Below are 22,451 nucleotides of genomic sequence, written 5' to 3'. Positions count from 1 at the left end.
GGTTATATACTCTGATCAACGGGCCAAGATCATCATCAATGGCTACATTACAGAAGACTGTGTAATAAGAAAAGGGGCAAGGCAAGGATGCCCGCTATCCCCACTAATATTAATTTTGGTAATGGAAGAGTTGAATAAAAAAATAAGGGAAGACAAAAACATAAAAGAAATAACACTAGGAGAGAAAGCTTATAAACGAAAGGCGTTTGCCGATGATCTTATTATGACAGAGAATACAAAAGGAAGTTTATTAAAGGTATTAGAAATAAATAAGAACTTTGGACAGGTAGTGGGATTCAAATTAAACCGTTCCAAAACAAAGCTCTTGGTCAATAATATGGATTACGCCGAAAAACATCAATTTATTCTAAGATAACTATGCTCAAACCTGGATTGAAATTAAAAGAAATTTAAAAATATGGAGCAGATTAAATTTATCTTTTGGGGGGAGAATATACACCATTAAAATGAATGTCTTACCAAAAATGCTTTTCCTATTTCAGACAATCCCTGGCATTGGAGTGACAGGCTGCCTCAAAAACTTGCAACGAGACATCTCTACATATTTGGCAGGGGGGAAAGCCCAGGATTACATATAAACTGTTAATTGATATCAAAGAAAGAGGGGGATTTCCCCTGCCAGATTTGACATTATATTACAGTGGTGCCTCGCAAGACGAAATTAATTCGTTCCACAAGTCTTTTCGTCTTGCGAGTTTTTCGTCTTGCGAAGCACGGTTTCCCATAGGAATGCATTAAAAATCAATTAATGTGTTCCTATGGAAACCGCCCCCGACCTCTTCTGAAGGCTGGCAGGGGGCGAAAGTCTTTGCTCCCCCCCCCCCGCCTGCCTTCCCGGGACAGCGGAGACTTCTCCGCTGTCCCGGGGCGATCTTAAAATGCTGGCGGGCGGCAGCGAAGGCGCCTGCCTTCAAAAGCCATCCGGGATAGCGGGAAGCGCTTCCCTGCTATCCTGGACCGCTTTTAAAATGCTGGCGGTGGGGAGCAATGCCTTTCGCCCCCGCCGGCCTTCCTGGACCTCTTCTGAAGTCCGGAGGGGGGGGGGAAGGCTTTGCTTCCCACCGCCAGCATTTAAAAGAGGTCCCCGGAGATTTCCCTATGGGCTTTCGTCTTGCGAAGCAAGCCCATAGGGAAAATCGTCTAGCGAAGCGTCGCAAAAACCGAAAAACCCTTTCGTCTTGCGGGTTTTTCGTCTTGCGAGGCATTCGTCTTGCGGGGCACCACTGTACAAGGCAGCCTGTCTCTGCTGGATCAGGGAATGGTGTATACTACAGCACACAGGCCTTCTAGACCTGGAAGAACATGACAACTGGTATGGCTGGCATGTCTACTTAGGTTATGATAAAGTTAAGATCCACAAAAAAATTAAATCAAATTATAAGGAAATTTCTCTACGTGGTTTGGGCAAAATACAAAGATCTGGGCAAAGGTTTGGGCAAAATACAAAGATCGAACTCCATGGTGGATATCTCCCTTTGAAGCATTAGCAGTGAAGAAAAAAATATGAAAGGGAATTGGCCAATATACAAAGTATTATTAAAAGAGGAAGAAAACCAGTTGAAACTAAAAAATGTCAAATTAGACAAAAGAAATGGCTTTGCAACAGAACCCTCCAGATTAGAAAAAGAACTGATTAACTCTAAAGTGAAAACTCTCTCCTCATGGAGGAGGAGGTAAAATCTGTAATGGTCAAGTGGCCCCAAGATTTTGGCTATAGCATCCCAATGAGTGCCTGGGAAAATCTATGGAAGGTTAACATGAAACCACCACATGCTACACCTTGAAAGATAATTTTATGAAGATGCAATTCCGCTGCTATTTGACACCACTATCTAAAATGTACAAGGACATGTCAAGTAAATGCTGGAGATGTGGGGAAGCGGAAGGCTCAATGTTACCTATGTGATGGATATGTAAGAGAATAAAGGAATTTGGGGAGGTAATTTATAATGAGCTCAAAAGAATGATTAAGGTACCCTTCATAAAAAAAACCCGGAGGCTTTCCTCCTGGGGATACTAGGCCCAGACATCCCTAAAAATGCGAGAGAAATATTCTTGTATATCACGGTAGCTGCAAGAATATTAATCACTATGAATTGGAAAGGACAGAAAATTCCATCAAAGCTGGAGTGGCAAAGTAAACTGTTGGAATACGCCGAGCTGGCAAAAATGACAGAAAAACTGAGAGGTCATACAGATCAAACATTTACTAGGAAATGGGACGTGTATAAAAAAATATATCAAAGATTACTGTAATAACATGACGCTAGTGGCAGGTCTAGAATGACTTCTGTAGTATGATGGATAATTATAAGAGAATATTATATTGATGAAAATTAACAAAAGGAAACAAAAATAAACAGTGTGCTAGATAGAGTAAGTGGTAGATACATAATGGGGTGATGGGAAGTCGCTAGAAACTCAAGAAGAATGTAAGGTGATATGATGGAACAAATATTACCATTTTTATTTCTCTTTTCTGGATAACCCTTCTGTTTGTTACTTCTTTTTAAACTCAATAAAGCATATAATAAAAAAAGGTGAGAGAAAAATGCAGAAGCAAATCTTTGGCCCTGAAGGGAAAGGTTACACCTGATCCTGCTTTCACATATTTCCTCTGTTCTAAGGCAGTTGTTTTAAGGCACTTGTACCACGCTAACATATTGCATGGTCCATGTTCCAGTTTTCAGGTCTGAATTCTCCCATTCCATTTTGATAATCGAGAAATTGTTATACAGGGTTAAAGAAATTAAGACGCATAAGCTCTAGAGTCCGGATGCTGCTGCACTCCGGTTCCCATCAGTCCCTGCCATCATGGCAAATGATCAGGGATGATGGGATCTACAGCCCAACAACTGGGCAGCAACAGGTTCATCATCCCAGCTCTAGAGCTGCTGCTATAGTATCTGCTCTAGCAGCAAAGAGAAGAGAACCTGAAGGATGCCTTACCTGGGCACACCTGGAGGGATGCCGGGTGGAACACGTGCTGGTCGTGAAGGAATCAGAGGAGGAGCTGAGAAAGGGTCATTATTAGCAACAAATGCACCTTGCGGTCCAGGGCGTGACGGAATGGGTGGTGCCACAAAAGAGGAAGGGCCTGCGGCTGGCATTGGGATCAAGGGGGGGCCTGGCATAGGGCCCCTCACTGCTGGCGGTCTCCCTGGTGGCAACACAGTCGAAGCAGGCCTGCGCTGTGGTGTCGGGCTGCCAAAGAGAGAAAAAGAAACCACCAGGACGGGGAAGGTAAGTTAGTGTCATACAATACAGCAAAGTGAAGCCAATGCAATCAGGTTCAACCCCAAACCCCATACGCTAAAGTATGAACTGTCTGCTTCACATTCTGTACAAGAGCTATTTTGTACAACCAGCCCCAGAACCAAACAATGTTATATGAAGACCCTGCAGAATGACAACCAAAGATTTAAGGCTACCAACAAGCATAGATCAAGGTTCAGGTTTGTCGTTAAGTATTGAAATCACATTGCCGGTGGGCCAAATACAGGTGCTTGGGCTCTTCCTGGAGTTCTGGCAGTAGGTCACTTGAAACTTCTGGCCTTGCTGGTTTCTATGCTTCCATCCCATGTGCCTAACAAAAAAATAAAGCACACCAGAAGCAGATAACCCACCACCCCAACTCACCTATGCCCACTACTCCCTGACTGCAGCCATGTGTCATCCACAGGAGGAGGAACCGGTGTGGAAATGGTGCTGGTACTAATGTCTCCAATTATGTTCAAGGCCTCCTTCAGGGCGTGGTACATTCGCAGCATGTCGTCCCTGCGCTGCGCCTGGTCTGCAGACTCCTCCATCAAGCTGTTTTGGTCTGCGGAGGAGTACAGGTAGGCCAGCAGCTCCGAGTGGATGAAATCCTTGGTCTGTGAGGATGGGGGAAGGAAAGCACAAAAAAGAGCTGACGCTGTCCAAATGCGAAGGGGCTGGAAATGGTATATTCAAGCTGGAGTAACACCGTGAGCCAGACTAGTTTCTTAACCCTGGTCATGAGTTTTACCTGCAGTGGGGCGGCAGGGGGGTGGGGAGACACCCTTGCCTCTGCCACTGCTGTACTGGACTCCACAATGTTTTTATGGGAAGGCATTGTCTAATATTGGCAGATGTTGGAGGTATACTGCCGAAAACAACTTTTTAAAGTGTTATAGCATGGGGATTAACAGCAGGGCAAGTGGACTTTGAAAGCCCTAATGCAGGCATAGGCAAACTCCGGCCCTCCAGATGTTTGGGACTACAATTCCCATCATCCCTGACCACTGGTCCTGTTAGCTAGGGATGATGGGAATTGTAGTCCCAAACATCTGGAGGGCCGGAGTTTGCCTATGCCTGCTCTAATGTTTGCTAAGAGACTTAGACTCAGCCTGGAAGGATAAATCTCCACCATTTATTACACAATGGTCCGAGGACCTCACGACTCTGACCACAGGTATCCACATAAAATTGACATCTATATGAAGATATTTCATATAGATGTCAATTTTATGTGGCTTCCTATTTTGGACATCTAGAGGGCTTATATTAACTTATAAGTTTAACTTAAGATGCATGCACTGCTGGCAAATTTATCCATTATGTGACCCGATGGTGTTTTTCTGTTACTATCAGTATTATTTTTACTTTATATTTATTATTTTATTTTTTAAACAATTCTTCTCCCCCAATCTTCCTTCCCCTTACATTCTTTGTTAAGTTTGCAAAATAAAATAAAATTAAAATTAAAATAATAATGGTGCATCAGCAGAGTGGTGGAACAATGTCTGCTTAGCCCCTGACAATAAACAAATAAGTATCCAACTGTGACTCACATTGTTTATCATTAGGTGCATTATTGTCTTTGGCATAAGATCCCGGATCGACTTGTTGATGATCCCAACATATGAATCAACAAGATTGCGGATAGTTTCCACTTGGCGCTCTAGCTGAGGATCCATGGAAAAGGTGTTTTCCTGGGATCCCTCTTCATTCTCCGCCTGTACAGAAGAAAATTGGACAGCATTAGGTGACCTATGGAAGAATCAGCACAGGGAGAGTACCAGTTCAGGCCCTCAAGTCATTATTGGATCTCTGCATTCCCAAATATCCCAGTAATCATAGCATGGGTTTAGTTTGGACTAACCCAGATCTGCAGTGCTTATTAGCTGACTGGCATTTTAATGAGAATTCGAAGTGTTCTCTCCCTACCCTCCGCTGGCAATGAATAATTATTTCCTTATTTTTGGGTTTAATTCTTGCACTGTATGGTTTGCTCTTGCTGATACAGCTAAAATCACAGCAGCCTCTTGCACACCTGACCCAGAACCTCAAAATTTGTGCTTTGCATCAGCTTTCTCTTCCCTAGGCTGAGCATGCCCAGCTACCCTCACAAGTCTTTGGAGATGACCGTTTCCTGTATAGCTTTGGGAGAAGCACAAAGGGATTCCTGCTTTGCTCATTGGGCTTTGGGCTCATCCTCTTGAATCCTTCACAGCTCTTACACAGATACTACCTTCCACATCTAGAATGGCACTGCCTTATCCACACAACTTCAGGAGGTGGGTATGGGTGGAAGACAGCTGAAGTTTCTACCAACTTTCTCTCTTTCTAAGAAAACCCTACCAAGATTTTGGACAGCAAACTACCGCCAATCAAAGGTATGGTGGAACCTCTAACTGGCGAGAGTAGCTCCCAGCCAGAGGCAACAGCAGCTGCTAGGAGATCCTTGGTACAACAGTACCACTACTGGGCCTTCAGCACAACCCCACCCCCCTCTTCCTGCTGAAGGGAAAAAAATGTTTACTTGGTCTTTCTCAGGGTAAACACCAGCACGGAGGAAGGAGGCCTTCCAGCTGTCCACGTCTTCCTGGGAGTCACACGCAAGCTCAATCTGACGCAGGTCTTTGTACACATTCCTAGTTTAGGGGTGCAGGAGAAAAGAGAGGTGTGGAAGAAGGACAAATGTCATTGGGTTAGTGAAAGAAAGTCCACATCAGGCAACAGGAATCCTGTAATAGGATGGTTATATATATATATATATATATATATATTCCTTTATTTTCCAAGTACCTTGAAGTTCTAATCTCTATTGCCACAATAGAATGTGAGACTGTAGGAACACCCAACAGATGGAATAGAGTGCTACTCTACTTAGCCAAATGGTGCCCATAATAGTTGCATGTACAGAGTGAAGTATGGTCTCCATTGGCTTTTTGCTTCCACTTAAATGTCTTGGCATACACTCCGAAGCAGACATGGGGAACCACTTTGGCTAGCAGGCCAGATACAATTGTGGCCAATCCTCTGCTAGTGACATTTGACAGTTGTAGTTCTGAGCCCTGGCCAAAACTGTGGGCAGCACTAAGTTTCAGCAGCACCACATGCATGCTGTGCTTGAAAACAGAACACTCAAGAGGGCACTCTAAGACTGCCTATTCCTTTGCAAGCATGACTTTACTATCCCACACGTGACACCAGGTGAGTGGCAGGTGGGTGTGTCTAGGAAGAAACAGCCTTGCCGGTCAAATTAGGAGGCCCAACAGGCCTATTGTTGTCTGTGGGCCCAGGACTCCCTAACCGTGCTCAAGACCTTCATCACTTTGCTACTCCTCATCTCCCTTGCTTTACCTTTCTGCTGGACCTAGTAAGAGATGCCTGCCATATATTTTCTTAAGGAGATTTTTTGACAAATCACACACTGAGCCAAGACAAGGAAGATACTTTACAATATTGTCTTTTAAAGAGCCAAGTCTTTCCGCCGCGATCCAGTCCCTTGAAAAATCCTAGCTCAGGCAGCTCCAACCCCATCACATAATGTGAACAGGAGAGTAAAGTCAAACTCTTTAAGCTTGAATACTTAGCAGGCAATGAGCAAAGACGTTAAAGATAACTGACAACAGTGCAGAAAGTGTCAGTCAATACTTTCTGTGTCAAGATCAAGTCTTTCTGAATAGGACGTGTGCAACAAGCAATTCACCCAAGTACCATCAACCTCTGGTGTACATGAAACCTCAGGACTTGCTAAGCCTGGACAGAACACGCAGCACACTTCTCATGTGTGTCAGAGAGAGAGAGAGAAAGAGAGAGAGAGAGAGAGAGTTTTATGAAACATACAAAGTCTCTCTCCTTCTGTGTGATCATGTCATGAACTGGCAGGATGATGGGGAGGAGAAAGAGGATCTCAGTGATGGGTGTAGCCAGGACTGCGACACACCAGGGCAAGCAGGGGATGGGGAAGAAAGTACTCATAGAGTGATGAAGGATGGCAAGGGGATGGGGGTCAGTGCACAGAAAGCAGTGCAGCAGGACCCATCACCAGAGCCAGAGGGACCCCTGTTTCCCTGAACACGACAGGTTCTGAGGCATAGGGAGCAGTAGGAGGGGCACTCTATGAGGCTGAGGCAGCCAAGGGCTCACAGCCCAGCTCACTAGCTGGCAAGGTGAGGCTCACAAGCTCTGGGAGGTGTGTGATTCCTCAGCTGGAGTAGGCTTAGAACAGGTGAGGATCACATGCCTCATCAAGCTGCAATCAACATGCAAAGAACAAAAGGGAATCAGAGCTGAGGTGCTGTGTCTGCCCAGCTGCCTGTGTTGGTAGACCTTGGCTTGGATGCTCCTGAATCGAGCTTTGGGTTTGACCCTGGACAGTATCTTGACTGCTGGACTTCAGACTTGGCCTACTTGGATTGACCCTGGACTGCGTTTCTTAACCTTTGGACCTCGGACTTTCCTTGCTTGGATTGAACTTCAGACTTGACATACTGACTTGTGGCCAGGCAGGCTAGGGGTTTAGGACAGATCAGCACAGCAATTTTACCAGATCTGAATTCAGCCTAAGGTCCTAAAATGGCTTCTCATGAATCAGAAAGCACTGAGACATACTTCTCTTACCTTTGTTCTGTGTTAAAGATACCAAAGACGTGCTTGTTGGACATGAAGCCTTTTTCCACATCTCTAATTTTTAGGTTGTCCAGAGGGAGCATGTATTTCTTCTCCTTTTCCTATGAGGATAAAGAAGGGTGAAAAGCCCAAAACGTCATACATGTTGGTTTGTTCTGGCATTCAATAGACCAGTAAGAAAATCTGATCTTACAATATTTGCTGACATCCAAAACAATGATTAAATGTAAACTGTTTTAGATTTGGCATGCCCACACCAGGCTTCAAGCTTCTAATTGAGGCCTAAAGAGTCTGGTTCAAAGTTCACACACTGTGCTCATATAAACCCTTAATAAGGGATTCCATCCACAAGTATGTTAACCCAGCATGCTTCATTCCATCATTAAATAACATTAGAAATGTTATTTAAAAGTCAGAGCTAGTCTCTTTTTTATAAGGCTCTTGCTACTGCCACTTACTGCAATCAGTTCTTGCTTGTTTTGAGTGTATAAATGTTAGAGTTCTGTCGTTCAAACATTTACTAGAAAAGGGACAGGGCTTTGCCAGTGGAAATCTATTGCAACCCCACATCCACCATACAGGACTTTGGGAAGGAAGAGGTAGCATCGAATAGACTTGAAAAAGCAAAAAGCAGGCTCCCTCAATCTTTTTGCTGTAGAACCCTGCTTTCTTTAACAAGTTGCAGGCTAGCAGTGGTGAGGGGCCCCCATATGAGTCACACAGAGCAGCCTCTCTGCAAAAACCCCACATCTGGAATTGTTTATAGCTCCAGATGCTGCCTGCCTGCCTGCCTCCCTCCCTCCATGCACACGCAGAATCCCAAAAGTGACGTTTTCCTTTATACAGAGGCCACAAACCTCACACCCGCCCCCCCTCTATGATTTCCTGAACAGCCCCAACCATTTTCCAGACTGGATTCAGCCGCAGACTTTGCCACGTCAGAGGAGACAAAGTAGGTTTTTTCCCCTGGAACTGCTCTACTTAACAAACCCTACAAAAGGAGAACAAAACGGGATTACATGGAAGAGAAGCTTCTGGATTCCAGCCCCGCCTGCCCAGTGTTCAGACTACCTGTTCAGGAAGCTATAAAGGTGTACAGTAGTCTGCACATTGGTTAGACTGGGTTTGGATAAGCATCACTTCAGGGGTGTTGGCTGTTCAGGTAAGCTTCTGCTTTGGGGAAGCGACTTTATTCTGAGTTTTGCTGCTACTGAGATTCCAGACCTATAAAGAAGCTAGCTAATTGTGCATAAAGGGTTTATGCCCTCCTTCGACAGTCACAAGACAGGATGACTTGAGAGTCGGGCTTTAAATGCAGCTTGCGTTGATAACTAAACAAACTTCTTAATCCCCTGCTTATTTCAGGAATGTGTGCTTTAAAGATGAATTTTCTAGGGAAGTGGACAGATACAAATTCAACGAGCAGTTTAGTTTCCCAGGCTTTGTCTCTGCTGGAGAGCTTTGTTCATGCTGGGCCTGCCGGTTGTCACCTTCCAGACAAGAACTCTCCCAGAGAGGATTCTCACCCAGTAAATGGTTTGCCAGTGATTTGGAAGAGGGTTTTTTAAAATTTATTATTATTTTTGTTTGCTCAACCTGTTTTACTTTTTATTTTAGGGAAACAGCCTCTGCTTGTGCAGCACTCCTGTTGAAGGTAATATCTGCCTGCAGCCTTGCTTGGAAGTTAAATGAGATATGGGTCTGGCTAGCTTTGAGGCGTGGGTGGCTGTGGACTGTGAGCACAAAAGAATACCTTGGCAGGGGAACAAAATGGCTCAAGAAATACATGTCTGTTTTGTACTGCAGTAGTTCAACTGAGCCTGCTGCCACCAGGTATTCAAAAGCACCAAGTTCTACCAGGCAAGCGGTCTTTAAAACTTGAAATATTCTCCCCAAGGGTAGGCTGCAATAGCAGAAAAGAACAAAATTGCAAGGGTGGAAACACTGACTTGCTTCCAAATGAGAATCCATCTCTAAAAACTGCATGTACACTAGTTGCAGTTAAACAAAAGCTAAGTATGGGCACCAAAACAAAAGACCGCCACACTTCTCCTTGTAATGTATGCCTTAAGATGCAGTCAGCTCTACACAAACTTATGAGGTTTATTGTTCTCAAGGAAAGATTGGGGGGGGGGGTTATTCCAAACACACCAACTTTTGCTGAGATTTGCTAAAAGTAGCTGAACTCACTGTTGGCTGTTTTAAATATATAGCTTGCCTGTCAGTGATCAGCGCTCACATTGGCATTCTTTAAGATCCCTGACAAAAGAGAGCCAAAGCAAACATTGTATTTAAGAAATGTATTAAAAATGCTTTATAGTTAAAATGTGTAAATGAATTCTTTCATATTTTTAAGTGGCAATACCACAATAGGTTCCACTGCTCAATCTTCATTCCAGAAGACGCACCGCTGAATATTATCGATGTCACACCTAAGCAGTCAGACTATTAATTAATTTACCAGAATTGAGAAACCTCTGGTTTGAAAAGAAAAGTTGAGATGTTTACAAATTCACTCATGCATCAAAACACACAGAAATTCTAAGTTAAGGCGTCCACCTTAACTTCTGCGCCACGTAAGCTGTAAATATGTCCCACTCTCCCACTTATTGTGCTAGCTCATGACTTATCTTCCATGCACCCCACACTTTCCTTTGGTTTTTCAGCCCCAGTCTTTTCCTCTGCAGCTCAAGGGAACACCAAAGCTCATGATACCATGGGGGCCATGGCCACTAAACTGCACAAAACCACCTGCATTCCCTATAAGTATTCATTTGAGTTCCAGGAAATTGTCTATGTTAGTTGTGATGGGCTGCATGTCACAGAATGGGGTGGGGTGGATGTGACACATGACACCAGGATGACAGAAGAGTCTCCTAATGAATCAATGGTCAGTCCCCAGGGCAATCTGCAGGCAAAGAAGTGCCCACCTGGCAGACTAAGGCTTCTCTTCCCAGAAAGAGAACAAAAAGCATAGCCATATCTCAGGATTCAATGGGATGATGGGGCAGGAGGCTCTAGAGGCAATCAGGAGAATGTGGGTTGCTGCCAACCTGAGTGGAGCGACAGCGACAAGAGAGACCCAGAGTGGGTAAAATAAGTATGGGTCAGCAAAATAAGTCTAACATACACATATCATGCCAGAGATCCCAATTAGTTCACATGCCTATTCCTGACACGGCATGCCACAATGCAAGGGAAGCAGCCCGTGCCCTTGTTTCTTGCAGAACAACAGCTTACGCCCTGTTGCAGAGCCCTGTTGCAGAGCACCAGAGTTCTGGGCCACTGAATGGTGACAAGGGGGAAGATTGGTACATGTTAGCAGTGGACGGCTGCAAATGGGAGGGGTGGGGTCACAAGGGAGATGAAGAACACATGGAGGGGGACCTAAAATTGGGTGAAGTAGACTATTGGGACAAATATCTGTATCACGAGAAGGCACACAAGCCAGCAAGCAAAAGGGGAAGGTTAAGCTCCACTTGTTGCTTTTACTTTTGGTTAAACATGCATAAGATTTGCAAATATTTCCTTAAGCTTTAGAGCACAGAGGCTGGCAGTCAGAATTAAAAGTTTAGCGCTTCCAAACACGGACATACCACTGAGCCCATCTCCACTGCTGCCCCAATCTGCAGAAGAAGAAGAAAAGGATTGGGGCTGAAAGACCAAAGGGAAGTGGGTGAAAGCACAACACTGTATGTGAGACTGTAGAATATGTTCGCTATTTACATGGCACAGAAGATAAGGCGAGTGCTCTAACTTCGAATTTCCAAGCAATGACACAGAAGGTATAAGAAAACCCCCGCACAACAAATAAACAAATACATTTTCAGGCAAGCTCCTTCTGTCTTAATAAGGGGGTAGTTATCTGTTTCTTTCATGCCCCCAGAGTCTGCATTTCTCCAGCTAAGTACTCAGAAGGGCAACTATGTTGGATGTTGCAGTACATTTGCTGATAGTTGAAGCTGAAGTTTGAAAAAAATTACAGAATGATACTTTGGGCTTCTATGTCCCCAGCTGAAGCAAGCAATCTAGCAGAGAATTTCCAAACTACAAAGGCTCATGTATGCACCAAGAGCAGGACGCTAACCGTTTAAAAGCAAATCAGAGAGTTCAGTAGTTAGGAAAAGGAAAACAAACCACCAAGGCAGACAGACTGGGTGAGGGAGGGGGGGGGACTCCTGCTTAACCAAATTGCCAAAGGCAATAAAATTTTAAAGCTGCCACATCAGTGGTAATCTACAATAACCAAGATGCAGGAGAAAAAGCAAAAACGTAGCTACCTAGCAATATCAGCCTTTGTTTAACTGCACTACTCTGTTCTAGAGGATTTGGAGAGAGGTAGCCATGTCTATTGTAGCAAGAAGAAAGAACAAAGTGCTCTTTGTCCATTTCTTCTCAGGTAGAGGCTAAGTCGCTGCCTGTATTTTTCTACATTTCATTTCCATCTCACCTCCCTGTATAGAATTCCCCTAAATCATATATGTATATACACCTGTAACTCAATATAACACTTCAAGCATCTGATGAAGTGTTACAAAAGCATATACCATAAATGTTTTACGCTTTTGAGTGCAACAAGATACTTCTTCTTCATCTCAGGCCACAGAAGGTGGAAAGAGGGTCCAGCAAGATGCTGCCAGAGAGTTGTTTACAAAGGTGATATAATTGCAGTCCAAGATTCTTTGAACTCAAACAATATGCCTCCCATGGTATATAGATCCTACAATCCCAATACAGTCGTACTGCAGAAGTCGAATAGAATCAGTTCCGGAAGTCCGCTTGACTTCCAAAAACGTGGCTTCTGATTGGCTACAGGAAGCTCCTGCAGCCAATCAGAAGCCACAGAAGCCCCGCCGGACGTTCGGCTTCCAAAAGAAAGTTTGAAAACCAGAACACTCACTTCCGGTTTTTGATCGTTCAGGAGCTGGAACATTCCACTCCCAAGGTGTTTGGGAGCTGAGGTACGACTGTATTTGCATCAACCTGGCCTACTAAATGGACTTCCACCAGAGCCTGCAATGTCACTTACCTGACTCTGGGTCCAACTGCACACAAGAAGTACCTGACAGTGCCCTAATTATGGGATGCTCTCTCCCTACAAGCTTGCCTGGTGCACTCATTGTTCATATTAAGTAAAATGGAAGGTCTGTCATCAAGATATGCAAAGAATATGTAGATGTAGAGTTTAAATATTGAAAAGACCTGGCATGGAGATGGAATGCACAGGGTTATCCCTGCCAGCAAAGACCAGCCCACCCAGTGTCAGGGATGGAAGACAGGCTTTACTGAGGCCTCCAAGATTTCCCAAATTGCAACTATTTTGCTTTCTGTAATATGACACTAGGGAAAGGTAAGAGATGCACTCGGGGATACCTTTGGAATATGGGATGGCCCCTACTCTCTACTCGAGTCACCTCCCGTTCATAAAGCATAATTCCAATTTGCAACACCCAGTGTTGAGTTTTGTTTCCAAGAAACCAAACTGTGAGGCACACACAACTGGGGGGGGGGCAAGGATGGGGGGGCAGTGCATCTCAATGTGCATACATATGTATCTGAAACAGGAAGTGGTGTGGGCTTTTCTGAGTGAAGTGACTCCCTTCCCTCTTTTGCTTCTTTAATGACAAATGAACAGCCTCCATTCTGAATTCTGAGTGTTTCTTCCTGTTTGTGCCCGCTTCCATGGCTCAAATGGGTAGGGCATCTTGTTTTTATTTTCAAAAGTACTCTGCATGTTTAGCAACTCAAATAATTTACTAGCGGAGGTGGTTTTGTGACTGACATAGGGGCCAGACAACCAGCACTGTGCAAATCCACCTTCTGCTGAAAACCAGGAAGTTTTCCCCAAGCTTGAATGCATCCCTTCTTCCTTACTTAGGATCTAGCATTGGTAGAAAGAAACAGAAAGGAAAGCATTCCCAGAATCTGAGTCTGGAGGATGGTAGATGGAAAAGCAACAAAAAAATACTCTGCCTCCCACTGCCCCCAAAGCTAAGAAAGATGAAGTTAGGCTTGCCATACGTCAGGGATTTTGGGGTCTTCCTAAGAAAAGTTCAACAACTTTGCGAGTGTCAGGAATTTTATTTTTGAAATATGGCAACCCTAGATGAAGGAAATAGTCATGAAATGCACAACCTTTTTCCCCGCACCAAAACTAAGCAGGGACAAAGGGAGGCAAAGCATTCCTTCCTGTAGTCTGTGGCTCTCCAGTCTGGTTGGGAATTCCAGAAAGCGTATCCTGTTGCCACTTTTTACAAAACAAGGCTCTTCAGCCACTAAAGAGCTATGTGGGAGGACAAACTGGCAGTAGAACCACGAGAAAAAAGGATCACTTGCTAGAGATTCTCCCTTCTGCACAAGTCATAACACAGAAGCCAGTCCTATATGGAATCTGGTTGTGATAAACTTGGAGCCAAGACTCCTGGAACTTATTGCCAGCTTCAAGGAAGACACTTCCCTGTTTCAAACTTGGTTCTCCTAACAGATAGGAAACAAATGTTGTAATGTGGATCACTCCTCTTTAAGAGTTCTAGCCAGCCAGTCATATCCTCTTTCACAATGCTGTACTACATTTCAACCACCCACATTCCCCAGTCAATTGGTATTTGCTGGCCACTGAACATGCTTAGTCCTCATTGGGCTGGGGAACAATACTTTTTCTTTTTTTACTTCTAACTTTGGAATTTCCCCAAGCCAGCTGATACCTTCCCACTGGGTGCCCTTTTGGCAACGTAACTCACATACACCAGATAATGAGAATGTAATGATCATCAGTTTAATTAATTTAATAATCTTCAGTTAATGATAACTTCATTTGCATCAGTCTCCCCCTATTCAGCCAACCTTTGCCCTGAGCTCAGTGGAGAAGGTAAAGGAGGGGAAAGGAAAGTTAGCAGAGAGTTGGGAAGGGGAAGAGGGCAGAGGAGGCAAATGGGCAGGTGGGAAGGAAGGGACAGGGGCGGAAAGGGAAGGACAACATACTTTCCTCCTCACCACCATTACAATGCATTGCAGCTCCTCCTTTGTCTCTGTGATCACATCCTCGATACATTATCGTGGTCCACACAAACCCTTGCCCACAGCAGCTCATGCCATAAACATGGACTGCTGCAAGGCACTTTGCTGTCAGGTTGTTAACAGAACAAGACTTGTGCACGTGGGGACTTTTTACCATTTTACAAATTTACTTTTCCAAGGCATCCTTGCTGGTAAGTGGGTAGTTTTAGAGGTGTAGATAATACCCCATATTTCCATGTGTGTGATTTCAAGGACTCAATCTGAGTATCTACAGAGCCACCCAGGTGACTTCTCACTGCGACAATATGGCATGCATAATTACCCACCTCTTCATCCTTGTACCAAGACAAACTTTCCGCCGTCAGGACGAACCAATACTCCTTGGAGCCACCTTTCATGATGCTAATGTTGTTGATAGTCAGCCAGCCTCGCCGGATGACCTGGAGGAAATCAAGGAGTAGGTGAGGAAGGAAGAACAGGTTACAGGCAATCTTGGGGAACGTAAGATGGATGGGATTGCTTTATGTTCAAGAGATTTGGTGCAATGGCTTAAGATTCTAGCCCTCGTGGCAATCAGCAGGGGAGGAAAGGCCTGCTTCCAAAGTTAGCAGCTTGGAGGGCCCAGTGGAGGATGATGGGGTCTGAAGATTCCCACCTACAGCATTACTGTTAGACATGGACTTTGATTGCCTCTGAAATAGCAGCCTGGCTCATGATTGCAAAATTCCACCGTGTGATCAATGTTAAGCAATGAACCATTCTCACCGATAAGCAACCCTAAAGCACCCATTGACACTTAGTGTACCCAAAATTAAATCTAGAGAATGCTAGATACAAGTGATAAACCTGTAAAGCAGAATTTTCAACATGCCATGACTAGCGCTCTGCAGCAGCAGGTAAAATCAGGAAAGGAACTCTGTGTAGCAGTCCAATACTCACTGACAGATGAACGGGTATTGCCCGAAATAAAAACAGGAAAGGAGCTCCTTCTCTTTACCGCAAAAACATTGCTTATAGATGTCTATGAGGTCCCTCATAAATATATAATGCTACAGTACATGGCAGTGAAACCCATCAGCTTATAGCTGCTTATAGCATTCACAAGAACCCCCTGAAAAGATGCAGGCAGGAGCCAGAGTACATTGGTGGCAACCCTCAGGTATCCACGCCTGCAACTTACAAAGCAGCCGCAGATCTAGTGAAACTTAATAGGATGAAAAAGGAGTCTCCTGAACAAAGCTACACTGATTTGTGCAGGCCACAACTCTGCTTGCAGCTAGTTGTTTCCAACCACCTTTACTCCTATTTGCAAACAACCACTCAGTTACTCAGTCCGTCTTGCATTTCACACTAATGACACACTCTCAGTTTGCCTGAAGGGGCAGCTCCCCACCTGATGAAGTCACACCAGTCTCACAGGTGACTCCACCAGAGCTACAAGCAAAATGTTTTGGAGCCAGTTCTTTGCTACTGCCTGGCTAACCAGAAAGTCACAAAATGAAAATGTAAATGAGGTTATGGGTTGAAATGGCAGTACTGATGCTCGTCTGCCTCTTGGTGGGATAATTTGTCCTCAAGACATTTGGCTCTAGGATGACGACATTCCTTTATCCTGAAGGAAGCTCCAAGGCTTGGCTTTTCCAATTGGGCAACAATAAAAAATGTTTATGTTATTTAGTTACATTTGCATCCTATCCTCTCTCTAAAGTAGTGGTTTTCATTTAGTGTTGCAGGGAGTTCTGGAGTTTTTCAGACGCTTTCCCTGATGAAAAGTGATGAACAGTGGTAGACAAGCTACTTTGAAAGGCAGCTTGTCCATTACTTCCAGTTTTTCCTGCAATGGACAGCCAGACAAAGCATGCTTCAATAGCAACGAGGAAACCTAATAGGCCTATGATCTCTGTGCAAACACATAGCTAGGTGTCTACTAGTAGATCTGAACCATTTACGGTACATCAGCAGTTTTCTGATTTCCAGTAGTTTTCACTATAATAAACAACAAACTTTTAGAAGACATCTGAAGGCAGCCATGTATAGGAAAGTTTTTAATGTTTGATGACTTACTGTGTTTTCATTTGTTGGAAGCCACCCAGCATTTTAATATAATCATCATCATCAACAACTATAGTAAGCAAAACTGCAAGTAAAAGTATCATTGGCATGGCTGGAAATCTCTCTCAGCCTCTGTGTTCTTTTACCTAGAGCTGTTTTAACTGGCTTTAATACTATATTTTTACATTGCTGTGATCTGCACTGGGACCTTATAGTGAAGGGAATGTAAGAAATCAAATAAATAATAATACAACATACATGTATTAACTGGTTGCTTTTAAATAAGTCTTTGTGCAGCTCTGCCAGGACAGTATTAGAGTAGTGTGTCAGAACCCCTGATCTGTTGTAACTCAGAGGCAGACAATGCAAGCTGTCCCAGTGAATGACTCACAGGGTGTAGTAGACAATTTGCTTCACCCACTGAGTCACTATTATGTATCAAACTCCAACTGCTCACTAGCTGCTACTCTGAACCTGAGCTCTGATTGGCAGACTACTGGGTTTCAGTAAAAAAGTAAGAGTAGATCCCACAAGCCCACCCTTGCCTAGTATGTACCCTAGAATCTTCCATAGCACACTGGATCTCCTCAGACAAATGATGTAGAAAGGATGCCCTGGAGAAAGGAAGTCTGAAAACCACTGCTCTGAAGAGCTCTGAATAAAAGTATCCTGCAAACAGATTAAGTCAATACTTGCCCAAAGAGTACCATATTTTAAACAGTTGTGTTAACTTGAGTGAGTACTTCCACATTGGAATGTACTAGTCTAGCCACCGTGCCACGCTAGGAATTCTAATTGCCTGGCACAAGCCAAAAGCAACACCCAGTGTTGCCTGTGAGGCATCCCATAATCTGCCCAACAATCAAATCCCCAATGCTGGAAGGATTTCAGCCCTTCCACTGAATATGTTGGTAACAAGTCATTGAGCTCATTATAAATTTACTGGAATAAAAGCCAGCAAAGCAATTGGTGAGCCAGTCCTAGGTCCGGGATCTAGCCCCCTGTTCAGCGCTGAGTTTCTACACCTCTGTTCACTAAGAGTGGCCAGGATCAATTCACTTCATAGGGCTTGCAAAGTATTAAGGATGAACCACTTGCCCTCAGAACTATGCTTTGAACATCTGAGTAGCTGTGTACATTTAAGCAAAGAAACGATCATTTACAGCCAAGCAACTGGACAGAACCGCTCCTAATTTCCTGGGGAAATAGCCAAGACCTGTAGATTTTTTATGGTGGTTGATGGGCTGCTGAGAATATCCTGCAAGACTCACCAAGCCTGCAATAACCTTGAGCACGCTAGATAGTTCAACAAGCTGCTTTAATTTAAACCCAACACAAAACAGATGAGTTTTACTTTTTCTCTCTGCTAGGATGAAAAGTATCTCTTTAGGATACCTGATCAACACCCCACCTCCTGTGTGGGCCTTTGGAGGAAAGACACAGCAACAAACACACTTTGCTCTGTCATTTATTCGTTTTTATGTCTGAACTATACTTTTCCTTTCAGAAGGAAAGGAAAACAGCAAAACATGTAAAACGTTTTCTACCCAAGTTAGTACCACCATAAATATTAGTAATGAGCAGACTGGAAAGGAAGTAGTCTATATGTTAAATCATTTAAATATAGCCAGGCTAAAGTATACTTTGGAGAAAGAGAGCAAACCTAATGGTGATGATTCAACTGTTAGATACGAAAGCTACAGATGTTAGAGGCAGGATTGCTGAGCAGCTCTGGAAAGGGACAGAGAATTTGGCTTGGCCTGTGCTTAAGCTTTCAAAACCAGCACTGAAAAAGCATGAGGGCAAAGAAATACATATCAACCAGGCATCCTCATCTTTTCAGACCTGCTCAGCTTCTTGCTAACATAAATACCAAGGTGGCAGACACACAGAAGGAGTGGAGCACTGGTGGGCATGGGCTGTGGCAAACTATATTTTAATTCAAATTAACTTGGCAGAGGAATGGAAGGTGTTGTCAAGTCCAGACATAGGAACGGGAGTCAGGTCAGATTTCCTCTCTGTGAAGCATTTCTCTTAATTAAAAAGATTCAGGATCAGAAGTCAGTCACATTTTAAATACAATTAGCTTTTAAAAGAATGGAGGCAAAGAATGGCCAGAAGGCAGGAAGTAGAGAAGGAGAGAGACCTTGAGACAGATGTGGAAGAAGAAACCAAAGAGCCCGAAAAAGACACACAGGGCTGTAACTGAGTTTGAGGAGCCCAGTCATGGGGCATCAGCCCAAGGGAAGCCAATTCTGCTGCCAACTTGAGAAAAGAGACTTGTCTAAATTGGTGTTTTTAAAGAGCTATGTTGAGTTAGAGGCTAAGTTGGGGGCAAAAAGTGTGCAGCGGGGCAAGTTTTGGGCAGTGTGGACAAAAAAAATGTTCCTGGAATCAATCTCCTTATTCTTTAGCCTGCTATTTTACCACCACCACCCAGACAGGCTTACAAGAAGCTGAGAAAAGAAGTACATAATGTTCATTTAAAGCTCCAAACTGCCTCTCAAACGCAGGAGGATGAGTTCGATCCAAAGTGTTGCCTGAAAAGTAAGTTTCACCTTCAACTTTTAGTAAAATCAAACACAGCCCAGCCAGTCAGATCTCCACCTTCCTCTTACTGAAGCACAAACCACATTTTCAAAGCCAGGGATTGAAGATTGGGAATTGAAGACCAGGGATTGCATTGGAATTGGAGACATGGCAAATATGCAGACCCTCAGGAGGTATTATGGCAGTGTTTCTCAAACTCTTGCTAGGTTTGCCAAATTAAAATTTGGAGTGTAAAAGTAAGAATTAACTGCCTTCAAAGGAGCCCATCTAGAATGAGTTACTGTTCACAGGCTGCTTCCTGGTCAGAAACTGTAGCTCATGCAAGCACATGGGCAGCATTCTCCAGGGAAGGTTGATTTGAGTTCATATGAACCTCTAATTACTTTCAGCACACTATTTGAGAATTACTGCTCTGAGGTCTGCAGGTATCCTTAGAATATCATGAAAATGGATGCGTCAGCACTTTCAGACTCTTTGAAACACAGGATATAATGATGAGAACTGACAGGATGCCCGGGATTCCAGGGGAATGCTATGCCACTGATTTTAAACTCTCTCAGCATTCTAGTCCACTGGATCAGAATATGGAATTGAGAGGAGATTCCTTGCCCAGTAGAAATAGCACTTGAATAGGAAACCTCCCATACCTCCGATCTGAGCAAAGTTAACACATATGCATCAAAGCTAGCATATGTGTCACATATGTACAATAGTACATAGTGCAATATTCTTGCACCAAGTACATGTGAAAATTATTTCCAGGACAGCATGAGAGGAGGAGCACCTCTGCATCTGTTTTATTAAGAATTGTTCTTCTCACTTACACCCAAAAGTTTCTGGCGATTCCATTTTCTTGTAGAGTAAGCAATGTAACCATTTGATTTCCAACTCCAAGATTCCCATCCACAACACATCCTTCAGGGACTATGAAGGGGTCCCTTCAGGGACTTCAGGGACTTCAAAGGGCTGTATCAGTTTGTTTAATCATGGAGCAACCGATCCACCCACATTTCTTAGAATCTAGTGCACTTAAAGGAAAAGCATAGAGCAACACTGGTCTCACCAGACAAGGGAAAGGGCCACGTAGTAATGATAGGGCAAACAAATCTCTCTGTGCCTCAATAATTATAGAGAAGGCAGCAGCAGCTGAGATTTTAGATGGAGATATGAACACATCAAGATGAAAACTAACATGGAATACGTTTGTGACAATTGCGAACCAAGCTGGGTGTATGGATGTAGAACATGGTACAATACATGATGCTGGCCGCTTGAGTCTCACCAGGTAGGAAGAACACAAGGTCTCAAGGGAGAAAATAACCAGGAATGCTAGCAGACGGAGCAGAAGCTCAGAATGCTGCAGTTACCAGTCAAGGTTCACTGGCACCTTTATCCTTCCATTGCGCTCTGTTAGTATGGTGGGTGTCATACCCAAGTCTGGCAGCCTCATGATTACTTTTATAGCTAAGACTCACAAGTCTCAGTTGCTTGAGTGTCACTGGACTCCAGCTTAGTGGATCTCCCTTCAGCCGTATATGTCAGCTTGAAGAAAAGGCATGAAGATGGGATATTAAATAAGGATGATGTCTCACCTGATTTCTGATCCAAGGAGGGTTGGGGCTAAAATCAAACCTCCTCAGGCTAAAATGAAGGGTTCAGAAAGCTACCTTTTCTACTTACAGTTTCATTCATTGCCCACTTGGTAAGTCCAAGAATTCAACAGTAGCAACTAAATTTAGAAAGATGGTTCCCATGCCTGGATCTCCTGGAATGCCATTTGAAGTTACTTGCTTTTCTGTACAATTAAGTGCACTTTGTTTGAGGCAAAGAGGTTACCCAACTTGGGGACCTTTACTTTTGCTGGGCAAGGAAGTCTCCATCACCAAAGTTTACATATCAGTCACTAGCACATTATACAGGTACTTACCAGTATCTCACCCTTTACAGGTTGGCAAAATTAGTGGTGCAGGTAAAATAAGGAAAAGCAGGATGAGGGGACAGAACAGTGAAGAAAATCAAATAATGAGAGTAGAAGGGGAAGGGAGAAGCAGGAAGCACAAAAATGGTTGGAAAAAAGGGAAAGCAGAAAAAAACAGTAAAAGAAAAAAGTTACATGCAATTAATTATAATTGTTCAGTGTTAATGTTCCATTACAGTCTTTCCAAACAAGAATTAACATACGCAGATACATTATATAGAGACTAACTTTATGCACCAATTTTGTTTCCAGTCCTTTGCTCAAGTCTTGCTGCTCAGAAACAAAGGGGACTTAAGACTGAAAATGTTCCTTTATCGTTTCATTCTTCTGCCTTGAAGTTTCTCTCTTCTACTTGTGTTCATATTGGCATAGATTTGTAGTCACAACTGAAGGATAAGTGATTTATTTTGGTGGAGGCACTGAACTTTCTGCACCTTGCGGCCAGCTCCAAGTCCTTTTCTGTCTTCAAATGACATAAGGCAAGGGTGGCACCTCTTCTTATAAAACTATGCCATGCTCACAAGCCTGTTCAACTCTGTGCAACTACATAGTGTGCCCAACAGGCTGGACTTAGTATGCTGACACTATGTTCTACTTGGCTAAAGGAAGGAGACATGCATCAGTACCTGATTTGGGATTGCTCTTTTCTTATTTGCTTGGGTGCTCCTTTGCTGTGCGCTGAAAGAAAAGAGATGGTTTTACATTTAAACATGCCTACTGGGTGTGAAAAAAGGTAAACTTGCATGTTAGATACACAGAATCACCAACACATTCATTCCTGTTCAAGTCAAGCAAAATTAGAGATGCAGATAGGGAAATGCCAACCCACAAAGGAGAAAGTTCACCAGCAATGGAGCTGAAGTGATACATGCCATACGACAGATTTTTCCACCACAAAGACACTCTATACATTCACAGCGGTTCTGAAACATCCCACTTCAGATCTAAACCA

At 43.7% G+C, this 22,451-nt stretch overlaps 1 protein-coding gene and 1 long non-coding RNA gene across 9 annotated transcripts in view; one reads left to right on the top strand and one right to left on the bottom strand.

Annotated features, from left to right (window-relative positions):
* The window catches only part of DNM2 (dynamin 2), a 59,346-nt gene that overhangs the window by 4,150 nt on the left and 32,745 nt on the right, over window positions 1-22,451 (bottom strand). For 5 of the 8 annotated variants that reach the window (XM_081893995.1, XM_081893996.1, XM_081893992.1 and 2 more), the window contains exons 13-19: window positions 22,114-22,177; window positions 15,246-15,359; window positions 7,894-8,003; window positions 5,807-5,918; window positions 4,836-5,000; window positions 3,661-3,896; window positions 2,971-3,225 (exon numbers count right to left, since the gene is read on the bottom strand). In XM_081893995.1, the coding sequence (XP_081750121.1) occupies window positions 2,971-3,225; window positions 3,661-3,896; window positions 4,836-5,000; window positions 5,807-5,918; window positions 7,894-8,003; window positions 15,246-15,359; window positions 22,114-22,177 (1,056 nt within the window). Of the gene's footprint in view, window positions 1-2,970; window positions 3,226-3,660; window positions 3,897-4,835; window positions 5,001-5,806; window positions 5,919-7,893; window positions 8,004-15,245; window positions 15,360-21,448; window positions 21,461-22,113; window positions 22,178-22,451 lie in introns of all 8 variants that reach the window. The other 3 variants (XM_081893994.1, XM_081893993.1, XM_081893990.1) reach the window with 2 other exon arrangements.
* On the top strand, window positions 493-1,680 carry LOC309360445. The gene is made up of 2 exons (XR_014164156.1): window positions 493-664; window positions 1,254-1,680. It is a non-coding gene; the product is annotated as an uncharacterized lncRNA (long non-coding RNA).

The sequence above is a fragment of the Podarcis melisellensis genome, assembly GCF_964234715.1.
Source record: "Podarcis melisellensis genome assembly, chromosome: 17".
NCBI lineage: Eukaryota > Metazoa > Chordata > Lepidosauria > Squamata > Lacertidae > Podarcis > Podarcis melisellensis.
The sequence above is the reverse complement of the archived record's forward strand: the minus strand, read 5'-3'. Positions and strand labels throughout refer to the sequence as shown.